Source organism: Thamnophis sirtalis, unplaced genomic scaffold (genome assembly GCF_051295495.1).
Source record: "Thamnophis sirtalis isolate CommonGarterSnake01/CBP01778 unplaced genomic scaffold, rThaSir2_p1.2 scaffold_4, whole genome shotgun sequence".
NCBI classification, from domain to species: Eukaryota; Metazoa; Chordata; class Lepidosauria; order Squamata; family Natricidae; genus Thamnophis; species Thamnophis sirtalis.
In genome coordinates, this window is record NW_028261384.1 from 123,026,330 (window position 1) to 123,044,572 (window position 18,243).

Consider the following 18,243-nt stretch of genomic DNA (forward strand, 5'->3'; position numbering starts at 1 on the left):
GCTGTGCAATCACCAGAAGGAGTGATTCTGACATTTCCAGCCTCATTAAAATACAATATGAAACTTTACATCACTGCAGACAGATTTCACCCATAGGATGTGAGGTGGTCCAGAGATTTGTCCCCAATGGCACTGACTGGGTCCTGCATATGGTCTATAATATGTTTGCCCTTCGTTTAAAATGAAGCTAATCAAAATTAGCTGAAGCAGTCAGTATATTTTTTATACATTTTTTTATTTTTATTAAACAACACACTCAAAAAATAACCATCTTACATTACATCTTGTAGAAAGTGTGTCAATTGGTTATAATTAGCTTTCCGTACATCTCTTTCACAGTCATTACATTCATATCAAATGTCAAAGTTCTTAATTAGTCTTACTTTCAACATATCATAGTTCTCATTTAACTGAAATTGTTTTAGTGTCCTTTTGTCTAGAATAATCCATGGTTAAAAACAACAACCACCTAATGGCATTTCATTAATTATTACAGAGTCATCCAAAAGCCTTAAACCTTTATAACATATTTTAAACAAAAATTAGTTGACAAAATTTCTAAGCTCTTCCCCCCCCCTCTCAATCACTGTTTACAATTTGTATCCAGGTTTCTTTTGTTATGGTAGCACATATATATACCTATGTATCCCTTATCATCATCATTCCATTCTTAATTGTTATAGTTAATATTGGTTAACAAAAAATCCTTTACTGTTTTCTTCTCATCAAACCAACATACTGAATATGTATGCCTTATTGCCCTTATCAATTATTTATTTAACATAACTATCTATAAGCTGCTAAATTACTACTTACTAATTATAAAACTTAGTTACATTTTTTTATTAACAAATATTATTAATAATAATAATGAAATGATAAGAGTTATAGTTAACATATATATGTACTGGTTTAATATAAGGAATTTGGATATAAATTGCAAACAATGATTTGGGGGAAAGGGTTTACAAATGTAATTAATTAATTCTTACTTTGAATATGTTATAAATGTGTAATGTTATTGGATATATGAAAGTAGGTATTTTTTTTAAAGAATGATCAGAAATGCCAACTTATGGTCATTGTTTTTTAAACAATTTAACAAAATATAGGATCTACAGAACTAGAACAAGCGAGGCTGCAGAAAGCATGGCCTAAGATTAATCATACAGACTTCTGCCACTGTGGAGGCTGGAGGAGGAGAACCATGTGAGACTGTGATAGCAGGAAAACAAGTGAAATGAAAATGAGGAGGATCCTTAGAGTTCCATAGTGAAAGTCAAATCAGTATCCGACATTTTTTTCCGGTAGTCTTCATCAAACCACTCATTCTGAGCCACTGTGAAGTGGTTCTTCCAGTCACCAACCATCCCTGTAAGGCAATCACACCATATAGTCTGCTTGGAAATTTTAAATGATGCTTCTTACAAGATCCTTAGAGCAGGGGTGAGTTTGCTCGTTTGTGCGCTTGATGTGCAGTGCAATTAAAATTGTTCTGTGCATATGCAGAACTGAAAAACAAGATGGCGGCAACAATGGTGCCACTGGAGAACTGGTTTGGGGGCGTGGTTCATTGCCAGTTCCAGCAACCCAGACTACCAAACCACTACTGGTTCACCCAAACCAGTCCGAACTGGTGGGAACCCACCACTGCTTTAGAGGTAGTCAAAAAAGCAACGTGACCCGTCAAACCGCACTCAACTAAACCGCGCCCGATTAAACTGCGTCGCTGACGTCATCAACAGGGCGACAACAGCCAGCACAGAGAAAGAAGGGCGCTTTAAATAGTGCTTTGAAAGCAAGCCGATTCAACTTAAGGTAAAGGTTAGGTTTAGGGTTAGGTTTAGGGTTAGGTTTAAGGTTAGGTTTCGGGTTAGGTTTCGGGTTAGGTTTAGGGTTAGGTTAAGGGTTAGGGTTAGGTTTAAGGTTAGGTTAAGGGTTAGGATTAGGTTAAGGATTAGGTTTAGGATTAGGTTTAGGATTAGGTTTAGGGGGGTTAGGTTTAGGTTTAGGGGGGTTAGGTTTAGGTTTAGGGGTTAATTTTAGGTTTAGGGTTTACAGCGTGCTTCTGTCTCCGTGCTGTTGTCGCCCTGTTGATGACGTCAGCGACGCGGTTTAGTCGGGCGCGGTTTAGTCGAGCGCAGTTTTGTGGTGGAACCAAAAAGCAACATTGGACATTAATTTCCTCTGAACTGCAATTATCAACAAGAGATAACCGCAATAAGAATACGGGTAGCCCTCCCCTTACGATCACAATGTAACCCAAAATTTCTGTTAAGTGAGATATTTGTTGTGTCCCATTTTACGGCCTTTCTTGCCACAGATGTTAAGTGAATCACTGCCATTGATGAAGTTAGTCACCTGGTTGTTAAGTGAATCTGGCTTCCCCATTGACTTTGCTTGTCAGAAGGTCGCAAAAGGGGATCACATGACCTTGGGACACAACAATGGTCATAGATATGAACCAGGTGCCAAGCACCTGAATTTTGATCACATGATCATGAGGAGGCTGCAAAGGTCGTGACTGTGAAAAACATTTTTCAGTGATGTAGATGTAGATGTAGATAAGTTTATTTATAGGCCACCCTTTTCCCTGAGGGGACTCAGGGCGGCTTACAACTTATGGGGAAGGGGAATACACACAATGACGTATAAAGACAATACATAATTAAAAATAGAAACAACATTCATCATTCGGGTGGGGGCGGATTATAATCTTTAACCCCAGGCCTGACGGGATAGCCAGATCTTAAGGGCTGTGCGGAAGGTCTGGAGGGTGGTGAGGGTACGAATCTCCACGGGATGATTGGTAAGTGATGTTTTAACTTTAACGTTGAACCGTCAACAGTGAACTGTTGTAAGTTGATGACCTAATTGGAAGCCTTTGCAAATCCAGCCTTTCGAAGAACATTACAGGTAGTCCTCAATATATAACCGTTCACTATTCAAAGTTACAACAGCATTTCAAAATGTGACTGGCAATGCATCCTTGCACTTACAACCTACGCAGCCAGCATCCCCACATTCATGTGATCAAAATTCAGTTACTTGGCAATCCGGCATGTATTTACAATGGTTGTAGCATCCTGGGGTCATGTAATCACCATTTATCACCTTCCCAACTAGCTTCTGGCAAGCAAAATCAATAGAGAAAGCCAGATTCATTTAAAGACTGCACAATTCACTTAACTCAGGGGTCAGCATGCCATGGCTCTGGAGCCGCATGTGGCTCTTTCATCCCTCTGTTGCAGCTCCCTGTTGCTGGTCGGTGCCACAATTTTGAGATAACCTTTCGGTTGGGCGGGGGGAAGCACGGTGCGCCAGGAGGAGACTCTATAGCAAAGAGTGAGTCAGCGCCACAATTGATAGGGCTTTCAGTTAGGACAGGTAGAGGAAAAAGCATGCCACACTAGGAAGAGACTCTACGGTGGAGGAACCGGACTTCCGGTCAGCTCCAGAATTAAATGGGGGGCTTCCGGTTAGGACCTTTGTGGCTCCCAGTGTTTTCTTATCTGTGGGAAACGGATCCAAATGGCTCTTTGAGTGTTTAAAGTGTTTAAAGTAAACCCCTAACTGCATTGATTCACTTAACAAGTGTGGCAAAAAAAGAATTTGTAAAATTGGGTGTGACTCATTTAATAACTGCCTTGCTTAACAAAATTTTGGTATCCATTGTGGTCTTGTACATTTTATTGAGTGGTTTTTAATAATTTCATTTTTTGATTTCCTGAATGTCTAGGCCTGTTTAATGACCTATAATGTTGGGTCCCGATAAATCATCATTTATCAGTTCCTTGCACACGTGTTCCTTGCACGCATGTTCCAAAACAAACATGCATTTTTCTAGGATTCCTCTAAAATTCTTGTAATGTAGGATACCTAAAGACAGTTGACTTCTAGTGACTTGACGGGGAGTGGGAGAAAGCATACCTTTTCTCATGAATGGAGAAATAGACTGGTCCATGACGTACTGGGGTGCATTTGCTCGGTTGACCATGGGATTGTGCTTCATGACTTCGAAGGAGGTATGATGCACAATCTTGTCTAGAATTGCCACATCCAATTGCTTCCCTATAAATTGCATTATCTTCTGGATTTCATGCTTTGGGTCCTATGTGAGACAGAGCATAGCAGAGATGAATAAAAGAGAAGCAGAACAGAACGGATTCTTAGGAATTCCATAGTGAAAGTCAAGTCAATATCTGACATCTTTTCCCCAGTAGGCTTCATCAATCCGCTTATTATGAGCCACTATGAAGTCATTCTCTCAGTCACCGACCTATAATATATAGTGTGCTTGGAAAATTGGGTAACCTTGAAAGCCAGCCACCAAATACCCCAAACTGATTCAAGATATGCCATGATGACCTCACACCATCTTTTTGCAGCAGTTCTGCCTTCTGGCACTCCAAGAGAAACACATATGTTGGCAACCCACTAGCAACTCATCCTCATGCTAATAAAAAAATACCCAGTCATAATAAGCAAATTGCAAAGTTTGGTCTATTGGTTAAGGCGCCAAGCTAGAAACCAGAAGACTGTGAGTTCTATTCCTACATTTAGGCATGGAAGCTGGCTTGGTTACTTTGGGCCAATCACCAGGAGACAGAGGTTCTACACCTGTTTTAGGCATGAAAGTTGGTTGGGTAAACATGGGCGAATCACTAGGAAACAGGGAGCTCTAGTCCCACCTTAGGCATGAAAGTTGGCTGGGTAAACTTGAGCCAATTACTAGGAAACATAGAGTTCTAGTCCCGCCTTAGGCATGAAGGTCAGCTGGATGACATTGGGCCAATCACTAGGAAATCGAGAGTTCTAATCCCACTTTAGGCATGAAAGCTGATTGGGTTACCTTGGGCCAACCATTCTCTCTCAGTCCATTACGTCAGGCTTAGGCAACAAGCCAAATGATCAATTCCTGTCCCAATCAAAAGTATATCAATTCAATTCAATTCAATTTATTAAATTTATATGCTGCCCTTTTCCCCCGAAGGGGACTCAGGGCGGCTCACAACTCGAACCGGGGAGGGGAATACAGACAAAAGATTTAAAAGCAACAACATAACAATATATAATTTAAAAACTCACAACAGTCATACCATTCGAGAAGGGGGCAACAGCTCTTTAGCCCCAGGCCTGTCGGAACAACCAGGTTTTAAGGGCTTTGCGGAAGGCCTGGAGGGTGGTGAGGGTTCGAATCTCCACGGGGAGTTCGTTCCAGAAGGTCGGAGCAGCCACAGAGAAGGCTCTCCTCCGGGTAGTCGCCAGTCGACACTGGCCAGTGGATGGAATTCGGAGGAGGCCTAATCTGTGGGATCTAATCAGTCTGGTGGAGGTAATTGGCAGCAGGCGGTCTCTCAAGTACCCAGGTCCAATACCATGAAGGGCTTTATAAGTAACGACTAGCGCCTTGAAGCGTATCCGGAGACCAATAGGCAGCCAGTGCAGCTCGCGGAGGATAGGTGTTACGTGGGTGAACCAAGGTACACCCATAATCGCTCGCGCGGCTGCATTCTGGACAAGCTGAAGTCTCCGAATACTCTTCAAGGGCTGCCCCATGTAGAGCACGTTGCAGTAGTCCAGTCTAGAGGTCACAAGGACACGAGTGACTGTTGTGAGGGCCTCCCGGTTCAGGTAGGGACGCAACTGGTGCACCAGGCGAACCTGGGCAAATGCCCCCCTGGTCGCAGCCGACAAGTGGTGTTCAAGAGTCAGTTGTGGGTCCAGGAGGACTCCCAAATTGCGAACCCTGTCTGAGGGGCGTACTGTTTGACCCCCCAGCCTGAGAGATGGAACATTTGGCCATATCACTCATTGATCTAAACAAAAAAAGAGGCCTGCATTTTCAGTAAAAAGCTGGGAAGAAGAAAACAATGTGCAAATCTTCAAAGCTACAACCCTATTTACTTTAAAAAGTAGACTGAAAGAATGTCATGGCAGCACAGATCTTAACTCAAGTTCTCTAACAGTTTATTTTCACAACATTTTCCAAGCAATTGGGCAATGTTCCTAAAAGGGGAGATTATTCATGCCTTATTTAAAAAAAAAGTAATAAAATTCTAGGATTCCATAAAGAGAAAAAGAACTTTCATTTTTCACTGGATTGCATAAAAACATGAGGACAATCTACCCATCTCATCTCAACGTTGCAACCTTGCAGGAGAAGGAGCCACCAGAGGGGGGGGGGGGCATGATTTTCCAGTCTATTCAGACTTTCTTTCCAGAACTCACCTTTTTAATGTCTTCATAAAAGAGATACAGGACGCGGTAAGTATCTTTTGCTTTCCACCAACCTTTTACGTGATTGTACCAAGAGCCCCAGCCCACTGGAAAGATACAGAACAGAGCCATCATGTTGAGGGTGAAGATCTCAGTGAGACATACAACATTATTCTGAAATGTTTGGGCTCCCCTGCTCTTTTCCACTCAGACAGCGAAAACTTTGTAAAATGACCCCCAGTCCTATTGACATTCACCATAAGAAAGGTGGAAATGGCGTGCTTATGGTCCACTGCATTTCTCATCATCACAGCTCAGAATTGGAAAGAGCCATTTAGGTTCCTTAAGTCCAATTTAAAAGTCAGTTTGGTGCAGTGCTTAAGGCAGCAGATAGAAACTGGGAGACGGTGAGTTCTAATCTTGCCTTTGGCATGAAAGTCAGCTGGGTGACTTTGCAAACCAATTATCAGGACCCTGTAAGTTCCAGTCTTGCATTAGACATAAAGCCAGCTGGGTGAACTTGGGCCAGCCACTCCCTCTGAGCCCTGGGAAATAGGCAATGGTAGATCTCTTCCAAACACTTGACAAGATATCTGGAGGGACTTGTGTGGGCAGTTTCCAGGAGTCCAAAAAATGACTCAAAGTCACAGTCACACACACACACACACCAGGGGTGGGTTCCTGACAGCATAACTGCCGGTTTTGTGCGCATTTGCACCTAAAATGGTCTGCGCATGAACACGTTAGAAAAGGAAAAAAATTAAATTTTTGCAATGAAGATTGTTCTGCCCATGTGCAGAATTGAAAATCAAGATGGCGCCACTGCCTATAGAACCGGTTTGGGGGCATGGCAGGCTGAGTTACTACCTACTCATCCAAACTGGTCTGAACCGGTAGGAACCCACCTCTGACACACACTGACACACACACCAGAGGTGGGTTCCAAATCCTGGCGCTACCAGTTTGCTTGTGCATGCACAAGTGCTCACAACACTTCTGCACATGCACAGAAGCGCCCTGGCAGGTGGGCAGAGCCTTCCGCCATTGCCACTACCAGTTCTCCTGAACCAGGCCGGACCGGGAGCAACCCACCACTGACATACATATCCAAGTCCAACTCACTTCTACTTGCTCGAATCCAGATTAAAGCATCCCAGATAGATGCCTAGTTAACCACTACTAGAATGGATCCAACAGAGCTGAGCTCATCTAGGCAACTGCTTCTAGAAGATAATATTTGTAGCTCAGGGTTGAGCTGAACCTTTGTTGCTCTCTGAGCTTGGTTGTTTTCTTACAAATGTTCCATTACCCAACTAGATAAAAAAGTAATTTGCAAATCCTTCCTCCTCCTAGCACTGATGAGATTATCTAGTTGGGTAATGAAACGTCTCCAAGGAAACGAGCACTAAGGATCCCACAACTGCTTCTGCCATCATCAACCTGCCTTCGCTGCAGATGCAGATTTTCCCTCTAACATTCAAGTGCAATTTATTTTCTTGTAATGCAAGGCTTTCTAATAATACGCCTAATAAACATTTCCCGCAAGGAATCTGCTCTTTACCATTGTAGGAAGCCCCTCCCCTCCCCAGATTAAAATATTTTTTATTCTTAATATTAAGAGAGGCAGGATAGAATATTTCCCCAAAGGAGAAATGGAGAAACATGTTCTTAAAGGCAGAAAGCAGCCCCTGTCTTTCTTAATAACCTCAAGCAGAAGCCTTAAGTCTTTAGAGGTGGATATTTTGTATCTGTTAAGAAAGACTGGGCCAATCCATTCATAAACAAAATGCACAGAAGGTTGGAGTTGATGAGATTAAAGTCTACATACCCCCATCTAAATTTTAAGGACAGGACAGGCCGTTTAGGACATAATAGGATTTACCCAGCACCATTAGTAAAAGACACAAGGCTCTCTACATTGCACAACCCCCTGGAGTATCTCAAACACAAAACTCCAGAATCCTATAAAGATCCATTCATTCACTTAGCCATTTTGTCAGCCACCCCAGAAACATTGCTGCTGTCTGGAAACTAAATAAATCTTCCCTTGCAGTCAGCCTCCATTTTATTTCGAAGGCCTTTCTTGCCTTTCTTGGAACCGGGCTAGATTTTTCTTCCTACACTTTACTGAAAAATCCCCACCTCCCAATGACCGGTTCCTTTCAAAAAAATTGAGAAATGGGTGCTTGACTCACCTTTGCCTGCCATGAAAATCTCCAAATATTCCTCCCATGTTCCAGGATCCGGTAACATTTTGTTCATTCTTTGGAAATGGAAATAGGACACCAGGCAATCCTTGGGATTCCTTGCCATGTAAATGAACTGAGGCGAAGCAGCAGCAGCAGAAGAAACAATCCCGGATGAAACAATAAATAAAAAGAAGCGTGTGCTTGCAACATGCCTCAATCTTGGCAGCTTTGAGATATACGAACTTCAACTCCCAGAATTCTGGCTGGGGAATTCTGGGAGTTGAAGTCCACATGTCTTAAAGCTGCCAAGGTTGAGAGACACTAGCATCAAGGAAAGGAGGGCACCCCAGAAGGTTCCTCCATATTGCTATTATGTCTTTAACCCTTTCACTGCGACGCTCAACTCTAGTTTTCAACACTGATTGAGTGTTAAAGTCAGTTAAACAATGGAAGGGTCAAGGAACTCATTGTTGACCTCTGTTTAGGGCATCATTTGGCCTAAAAACGACAAAAATCTGTTTTCATGTGATAGCCAGAGGTGGTTTTCAGCCGGTTCGAATCGGTTCTGGCATACCGGTAGCAGAAATTTTGAGTAGTTCGGAGAACCGGCAAATACTACCTCTCACTGGCCCTGCCACCCCCACCCCTACCGTTCCCTTCCATATATTCCCTTATTTTTTTAGCTCAGCTGATTTGCGCAACAGAGCATATTTCTGCTGAGCTAAAAAACAGCTCAGCTCACCAGTGCTGAGATCAAGGGTGGTCTTTGAGCACTGTGCGCTCGTGCAAAGCGCTCTCTCATAGAACCAATAGGAAAGGATTTGGAATCCCACCACTGCTGATAGCAAATAAGAGATGTATTCCCCCACTCCCCAAAGGTATACGATTGTCAACGTAGGTAAGAAGAATTTCACTCCATTCAGACAAACAAACCAGAATGTGGAGGGATCACTCCACTTAGAGCCCAGCCTACTCTCTCTCTCTCCTCTCTCTCTCTCTCTCTCTCTCTCTCTCTCCCTCCCTCCCTCCCTCCCTCCCTCTCTCTCTCTCTCTCTCACACACACACACACATTGTGGCATGGGGCTAAGGTAGGAGCAACCAGGATATATGCTGTCTTGAGGTAGGAGATAAATCTAACAAATAATGGCAATATGTATGTCCCTCTTCATATTTACCATATTTTTTGGACTATAAGATGCACCGGAGTATAAGACGCATCAAGATTTTGAAGAGAAATTTAAAAAAAAAGGTTTTGCACTCTGTAGGGCTCCCAAACCCTCTACCTGCCTCAATTTTGTGAAAAATGGGGCAGGCAGAAAGTTTGAGAGGCCTGCAAAGTGCTCCTGGAGGCTGGGGGGGGGGCAAAAACAAGCAAAAAATGGCTCGGTTTTTTGTTTGTTTTTGCCTTCCCCAGCCGCCAGGACACTTTGCAGGGCTCCCAACCCCTCTGCACATCCATTTTTGTGAAGGGGCAGGGCTTCGGGAGGCCAAAAATGCTCTATTCAGTGGATAAGACGCACCCAGATTTTCAACCTCTTTTTTTGGAGAAAAGGTGCATCTTGTACTCCGAAAAAAATACGGTAATTTTATTTTGAGATCTTCTGGAGAAGGTTTGGCCGCAACAAGAAATACCTTGCAGTTCTCTGCCCAGAAGGACTTAGGGAGCAGCTGGGCAGGAAGGTGAGTCTTGAGGGTCCTTGGAGACGGCATCATGTCAGCTTGATCCACTCCTGCTTAAAGGACACAGAAGACCAAAAGGGTGAGAATCCATATTTGGACCTGAATGGATGGTCAGGGCATGTCTGGGGACTATACTTTTATAGTTTGGCTGAGGATCTGTGGTTGGACATCTTCAGCTACTCCCCATGTCCTGCTAAACAATTGCTCCCAGACTTTTGGGTAGAAAAGGCAGGCTACCCGAGGTGTGGAATGGCCTTGCCCATTCAATGAATGGGTGTCGTTGATGCACGGGGCCTCTCTGGCATTTCTCCAGATCGCCTTCTTGTTGGATCATATCCACTATCTCTTGTATCCAAGTGGTACCTAAGGGGAGAGAGAGATTGAGAGATCAACATTCATCTATTCTGTGCTACGCATAAGCGATCTACTATGCCTCTAGGCCAGAAGTGATATTCTGCCGGTTCTGACCGGTTTGCCCAAACCAGTAGCGGAAATCGCGGATGGCCCCGCCCACCTGTCCCAAAACTACGGCATCCCATTTAGGCCTTTTTTTAAGGCAAAGGGCATTTGCAGAAGGTGGAGCTCATGCGCGGATGCTGACATTTGCGAACTGGTAGGGAAGGTAAAGGAACACCACCCTTGCTCAAGACCCTCAAAATAAGCCAATGTCTGCGATCACAAACTTTTTCATAATTTGCAGGTTTGTTCTCACTTCCGCCAGCCCCCAAATGGTGAAAGGAATTATGCAAATCAAGAAACCTTCTCTTTCATCACCCTCAGAAAAGCATCGCAAAGCATCACAGGAACAATTTCAGCTTAGCTAGGAAAGGTTGGGAATTGGATTTTGCAAAGGATCACCAAACCAGATTAAATTCTCTCTGACAATGCAAGATCATTCTTCAAAATCTAACGGCCATCCCAGAGAGCTGAACGGACTCTCTTGAAAAACAGAACAGAATTATACTAGACCAGTAATGGGATCTGTCGAAAGCCATGAGGAGTTTACTTTCCTCTATAACTGTGATGGCGAACTTATGGCACGCGTGCCACAGGTGGCACGCAGAGCTCTCTCTGCGGGCATGTCAGCCATCGCCCCAGCCCAGCTCCACCACGCATGCGTGCATGTCTCCCACCAGTCACCTGATCTTTGGGTCTCTGCTGTGCATGTGCAGGGGTAGGGCACATGTGGGGATGCGCATGCATGGGAGGGTGCTTGCATTGCATTTTGGGGACTCATGCAGTGCCCCCATGCCCTGTTTTGGGACAAGGAGACATCCTGCACCAACCTGGAAGCAAAAAATGGGCGGGGGAGTGGAGTGCATGCATGGGGTGGGAGAATGTGGAGGCTCGTGCATACAGACGTGCATGTGGGGGGTTGAGCATGCATGCATGGGTGTCATGCAGGCATGCATGAGGGTGGGGCGTACAGGGGGTCACAAGCACATGATATTATGGTTTCAGGCATGCACACGCTTTTGGCACGAGATGATAAAAAGGTTAGCCAAGGTATAGGTACCTTGGGGTACTATATACTCACAAACTGGACATGACTTTACCCCTAGATTCTTTACCTGATTTTGGGTAAGTACAAAGAAGTATGTCATCTGGCTTGGCTTGGAAGCGCTGGATCCGGTCCCACTCATTACAAGTGCTTTTTTGCAAGGGAATCCCTTCCACCTCACCAAGTAAAGGGCAGGTGTCTGATGTGGGATCTTTTCCTTGCTCCATGGATCTTAGCTATGACAAATGGACAAGGCAGGGAAGAAAATCTGGGTAAAACAAAAAAAAATCTTTCCTGGAGATCTTCAAACCTTCTCTAATGAATCCTTCATAAGCAGGGTGTTAGACAAGATCACCTATCCAATTCTATGATTTGGTGTTATTGGGGAAACTACTAGTAAAAATCTTGATTTAACAGACTTCATTTTAATGGATTTCATATCTAAAGGAAAAATCTTTCTTTGCATTTAGTAATCATCCCTATTTAGTGGGCGAAGTTCTCTAAATTCAATTCAGTCCAGATTATTTATAATTTATGTAATTATGTAGTGTTGTTATATAAATGAATAGAGTGGTGCGGTGGCCTCAAGGTGGAGCTCTCGCCTCATGATCAGGAGGCTGTGAGTTCTATTCTTGGTAGAGGCAGATATTTCTCTCTCTGGGCACATGAAAATATATCTGCCGAGGGAGGGGCTGACGTCGCTACAACACGACATGCAATCTTGGAGCTCCAGGATTGCTGTCAATATCTCTGCTGCTGGATGGTCCTTTTGGACCTAAACCGTCCCGTAGAGACGGTGATAGAGAAGGGCATGTCCTGCTGATCTCAGGGGCATCGCAAAGCCCCTGATCGATCCAGGAGAAGCTCTTTTTCCAGCTACAAGAGAAGCAGCCATTGAAGCTGCAGAAGGTTGGGACAGCCTGTGAACGGAAAGAAAGCAGGAAAGAGAGAGTGTCAAAATGGTGAGAAAAATCTCTGCTATTAGAGAACCCAAAAAGATTTAGAGTAAAATTAAAATTGAAGACAGAAGAGAGTAAGCAGTGGATTAAGCCTGTATTAAAATTAGTGTGTTATTTATTTTTCCTTAACTTCATTTTTTAAATGGATGGAATTCTTACAAATCCTCTTACTTTTTAAATTGCACTGGTCTCTTTTTTCCTTCTTCTTCTATTTTTCCTCACTTTTTGTATCTGTGGATCAAGAATCTGTTTCTTTTCAACGCTCGGTTGGATTTTAAAGTCCTTAATTTTGTTTGAAAGGAACAGTAGGAAGAGCATAATTTGTTTATACAGGTGCTCTTCTGGAGTACTATCAGTAGCTGGACTGGAGTAAAGAGAAATCCTTGACTTGAAAGATTATAGTGTATTTGTTTGAAACCTAACAATAAGTCTTGGATGTTTTAATGGCAGTGTTTACAACCTATGATGCTAGCCAAGGTTTCAAAACTACACATCATTCAGGTGCTTTGTTTGTATTACAAGATTTTTTTCTGATTAATCCTCCTTTTGGCGGCAAATTGTCTTAAATTCGGGGTATTGTGGTCTGTCTATAAGACAAATGTGGTAACGATCTTACCTAATCTCTTCTCCTCTTTCATTTCCTTTTAAAATAAAATGATTGACTGCTAGAACTATCAATCACAGCATGGTGTAGAAGTTCCTACTTCCAGTGTTTTGGAAAGAAGGGGAAACTGAGAGGAAAGGGATTTGGGAAATAAATATGGAAGAAGGACTGAAGGAAGCTTGGAGTCCCAACCCTAAGGCCTCCATCTCTGCAGACAGAAGCTGAATCCTCTTTGGATTCTTATATCAGTAGTCCTCGCTTAACACCTACAATTGTCATGTATTGTCTGCATCTTCATGCTTCTGTTTGTTGGAAACCAGCTGTGCACAAATAGGGAACATGTGTCTCCACGATGCAGCAGTGGTGGTCATAAGTGCAAGGACTGATCATAAGTTACTTTTTTTCCAGCAATGTTGTAACTTCGAGGAATTGCTAAACAGCACAGTCATTAAACGAGGATGGCTTGTAGCGTCCTCTGGATTCTCTCTAACTTGCGAGGCTGGCAAAATGGACATGATAATGTGTGCCATTTTTAGGCTGCTTTTGGTGGGTTGAAACTTTAGGGCCGTGATGGTGGACTTATGGCATCTGTGCCAAAGATGGCATCTAGAGCCCTCTCTGTGGGCATGCTAGCCATTGCCCCAGCCCAACTCCCCTGCGCATGCGTATGTGCCTCCCCCTGGCCAGCTGGCCTTCGGGTCTCTGCTGCGCAGGAACAGGGACAGGACGCATGTGCAGGGTGCATGCACGCATGCATGGGAGGGTGCTTGGGTTGCATTTGGGGGGCTCGCGTAGCACACCCGGACTCTGTTTTGGCTTCCAGGTTAGTGCAGGAGGCTTTCCAGGCCCAAAATGAGGTATGCGCGAGCCTCGATGCTCCCTTTTGGGCCTGGAAGGCCTCCTGCATCAACTTGGAAGCAGAAAATGGATGGGGGAGTATGAGGGGGGGGTCTCAGGTGCATGCATGGGGTGTCGTGCATGAATGTATGGGGTTAGGGTGCATGGGGGATGTAGCGTGCGCATTGCATTATGTGTGCGGGCGCACACACTTTCTGCACGAGACAACAAAAAGGTTAGCTATCACTGCTTTTGGGGATTGAAGTGCCTTCGATTTTGAAATTAATTACGGGTAGTCACTTAGTGATAGTTCACTTAGTGATCATTCAAAGTTACAACGGCACTAAAAACGTGATGTGACCACTTTTCATAGTTACAACTTTTGCAGCATCCCCATGATCATGTGACCAAAATTCCAGTACTTAGCAACTGGTTCATATTTATGACCTTTGCTGCATCCCGGGGTCACGTTGTCCCCTTTTGCGACCTCCTGACAAGCAAAGTCAATGGGGAAGCCAGATTCACTTAACAACCAAGTTACTAACTTATGAACTACAGTAATTCACTTAACAATGGTGGCAAGAAAAGTTGTAAAACGGGGCAAAACTCACTTGACAAATATCTCATTTAACAACAAAAATTCTGGCCCAATTATGGTCGTAAGTCAAGGACTACCTGTAAATGCCTCTTAGGCTCATGCGTGAAGCAGTAATTTGCAAAGAACGCAAATTGCTTGCAAATACCTTTCAGAGTAATTTGCAAATTGTACATGCTTGCAAATAACTTTCCTTACATATACCAGCTACAACACATGTGTTGTTACTCACCTAGTGTTAACGAGGAAAAAAGTACCAGTTTTGAAAGTCTCTCAAGACATTGAGCAAAAGTCTGAATCTCAAATCTCAAATCTTTACCCCTGTTGCATGACTGTAGTATCATTATTACCATTTTTACTGTCTTTATTGTCCCCACATATTGGAATCATTATGATTATTATTATCCTGTTGCTTTCCATGTATGGGGAGCTTCTGCGCCGGAGGCAAATTCCTTGTGTGTTTAATCATATTCAGCCAGTTTTCTAATTATAAATTCTTTCTCCACTCCTTTGGGAAATGTTCAGTCTCCCTAAGTCAATAACTTTCAAGATATCCATGTACTTTTTAATCTTAAATGTACATATGCATATTTCTACCTTTGTTTTTTTTTTCCTGTTTTATCTCAAGCACTCCTTGTTACTGACTCTCCTTTGTGAATAAATAATTATTGATTGATATGTCTAGAAAGTCCCTCCCATCTAAGTTACATTTAATTTATTGGCAATTTCAGTTTAGTTGGGTATGTTTTAGTACAACTGTTGGCTGATTTTCCATCACAGGAGAGCTGTGTTAGTCTAATGTTGCAAAATCATCAACCAATCAATATCAATCAATCAATCAATCAATCAAAACTCAGAAAGAGCTTGGTAGCACCTTTTGCAGCTAACTTATATATTTTTATTAAAAGGCACTCCTATGAACAGAATGTGTCCCTTGTTCTAGTGGAATTTCCAAATATCACTCAACAGAGGTTATATCAAGAATGGATAAATTTTGGATCAAGAATTAACCTCGACTGCTCTTTGATCAAATCATGTCATATTGCCCAGAATCAGCTACATGTTATTGCACATATTAATATTAACATATTAATTACTGCATCATTCAGAGTTGGAAAGTTTATGGGAATTGTAATGTAAGCTCAACTAGTTTAGCATTTTTAAAACAATAAGGAGAAAAAAAAACCCATTGTCTCAAAAATGGGAGAAAAGGAAGATTGCAACCCTAGAGGTGGCATTCAGCCAGTTCTGACAGATTCTGGAAAACCGGTAGTGGAAATTTTGAGTAGTTCAGAGAACCGGCAAATAGGCCCGCTGTCTCCCATCCGATCTTCTTTTGTTGCCCTGAACAGGAGAACAGGGCTGGAAAGCAGGTTAGTGGGATGGGGAGGGAATGGGATTTTGCAGTATCCTTCCCCTACAAAGTAACGCCTACAGAACCGGTAGTAAAAAAATTTCAATCCCACCACTCCCTAGCACTGTGTCCTTCAACCAGCAGAGGGCTGCTCTCCTCTGACTTAGGAAAAGACCAACCAACAATCAATTATATTTAGAACATAATAACAGAGTTGGAAAAGACCTTGGAATTCTTCTAGTCCAACCCCCTGCTTAGGCAGGAAATCCTATATAATTTCAGACAAATGGTTATCCAATCTCTTCTTAAAAACCTTCCAGTGTTGGAGCATTTACAACTTCTGGAGGCATGTTGTTCCACTGATTAATTGTTCTAACCGTCAGGAAATTTATCCTTAGTTTACAGATAAATTCACATACATATTTCCACATAAAGTTTGCACCTTTTCTCTATGCTCAAAATATTTCCATAGCTCCCCCCCATCTTTTAGAACAGGACAATGGAGCAGTGCAACAGAATTGGAAGGGACCTTGGAGGTCTTCTAGTCGAACCCTCTGTTCAAGCCGGAGACCACATATCATTTCAGACAAATGGTTATCCAATCTCTTTTAAAAACCTCCAATGTTGGAGCACCACAATTGGATTTTCCATTATTTCTCCTAAAGAGTCAACCTCTGTAGAACCAATTGGAATGTGATCATAGCTATCAGGTAAAATCCATGAAATTACCAGGAGTCACAGAGTCAGAGACTTTCTGTTGTGTATTGGGATGTTTTTTGCCCTCCGGAGGCTTCAGGAAAGCTTTCTAAAGCCTCCGGATGGTGAAAAATGGTCCTACAGCCAAACCAGAAGTTGACTCCCAAACTTCCGGGTTGCCTGTAAGGCTGTTTTTTGCCCTCCAGAGGGCTTCCGGGGGCAGGGGTGGGGGAGGCTGTTTTTGTCCTCCCCGGGCTCCTAGAAAGCCTCTGGAGCCTGGGAGGGCGATAAACAGGTCCACCGCATGCCAAAAGCGAGGGAGGGGGAAGAGCGGGGGTCATGGACACATGCGCTGGGGGGGTCATGTACATAGAATTATGGGTGTGGCCATGCCCATGCATAACCCCCCCCCCCCCCCGCGCTCCCTCCGCTTTTGTCACGCGATGGGAAAAAGTTTAGCCATCCCTGCCCTATACCATTTCAGATCGGTGGTTGTCCGGTCTCTTCTTAAAAGCCTCCAGTGATGAAGCCCCTAGAACTTCTGAAGGCACGCCGTTCCATTGGTTACATGTCTTCACTGTTAGGAAGTTCCTCCTTAATTCCAAATTGCTCTCTTCTTGATTAGTTTCCATCCACTGTTTCTTGTCCTGCCCACAGGACAATAAGTTGAAACTCCCCCCCTCCCCTCATTTTTATGGCAGCCCCTCAAATACTGGAATACTGCTATCATGTCACCCCCCTAGGCCTTTAGGTCTCTTATGGTATTGTGAAGCTTCCACTTAGTAGATTTCAATGTGTCTTACCTACTTCATCTTTGGTTGACTATTGTCCCGGTTCCACCACAAAATCGCGGAGGACAAAATCACGCTCGACGAAAGCGCGCATTTGACATCATCACAGCGCGACGAAAACACCGCGCTGTGATCGAAAAATGTAAAAATAAAGCGAAAACCTTACCCTAACCCCCCCAAACCTAACCCTAACCCTAACCCTAACCCTTAACCTAACCCTAAATCTAACCCTAAACCTAACCGTTAACGTAACGCTAAACCTAACGCTAACCCTTAACCTAACGCTAAACGTAACCCTAACGCTCTAAACCTAACCCTAACCCTTAACCTAACCCTAACCCTTACCTTTATGTGAATCGGCTTGCTTTAATTTTAATTTTATTTAAAATGTTAATTTTTTTCGTCGCGCTGTGATGACGTCACATGCGCGCTTTCGGCGAGCGCGATTTTGTCCTCCGCAGTTTTGACGGGTCACGATTGTCCCAACTCAGTATGAAGCAACAGAGAAAAACTCTACAACCTTTCCTGCAACGCAGTTCAGCGTCTATGGAAATTTTCTAATCATCCAGCTCCCAAATGTTTGTTTTTTTTTTAATCCAAAGGGCAACTGAACTTGATTTTTTTGGGGGGGAAAATGTTTTTACTTCTCATCCAAGAAGCTCCTTTAATTAGTTTGCAAAAGCATAACTCTTCAGTTAAAATTAAACCTGGAGACATGGACTTACCTGACCTTCTCTGACAACCGAACAGAATCACTTGGAATGGGTACCTGCTCAGGTGCTGCTTCCGCCGCCCAACGTGATGTGGTCAGCAAAAG

The 18,243-nt window shown here is 43.4% G+C and overlaps 1 protein-coding gene across 2 annotated transcripts; it reads right to left on the reverse strand.

The window, feature by feature from the left end:
- Nucleotides 1–251: 251 nt before the first annotated feature.
- On the reverse strand, nt 252–18,243 carry LOC106545491 (sulfotransferase 1C2). Of its 2 annotated transcripts, none has more exons than XM_087714092.1 (8): nt 18,152–18,243; nt 11,661–11,826; nt 10,327–10,452; nt 10,042–10,139; nt 8,415–8,541; nt 6,232–6,326; nt 3,931–4,111; nt 252–1,372 (listed from the first exon to the last, which is right to left on the reverse strand). In XM_087714092.1, the coding sequence occupies exons 2-8, from the start codon at nt 11,815–11,817 to the stop codon at nt 1,260–1,262; spliced, it is 897 nt and encodes a 298-aa protein (XP_087570218.1). In that variant the 5' UTR covers nt 11,818–11,826; nt 18,152–18,243; the 3' UTR covers nt 252–1,259. The 2 variants fall into 2 exon arrangements, with proteins under 2 accessions (XP_087570218.1, XP_087570219.1); XM_087714093.1 differs by having other exon boundaries at nt 11,661–11,858; nt 18,152–18,235.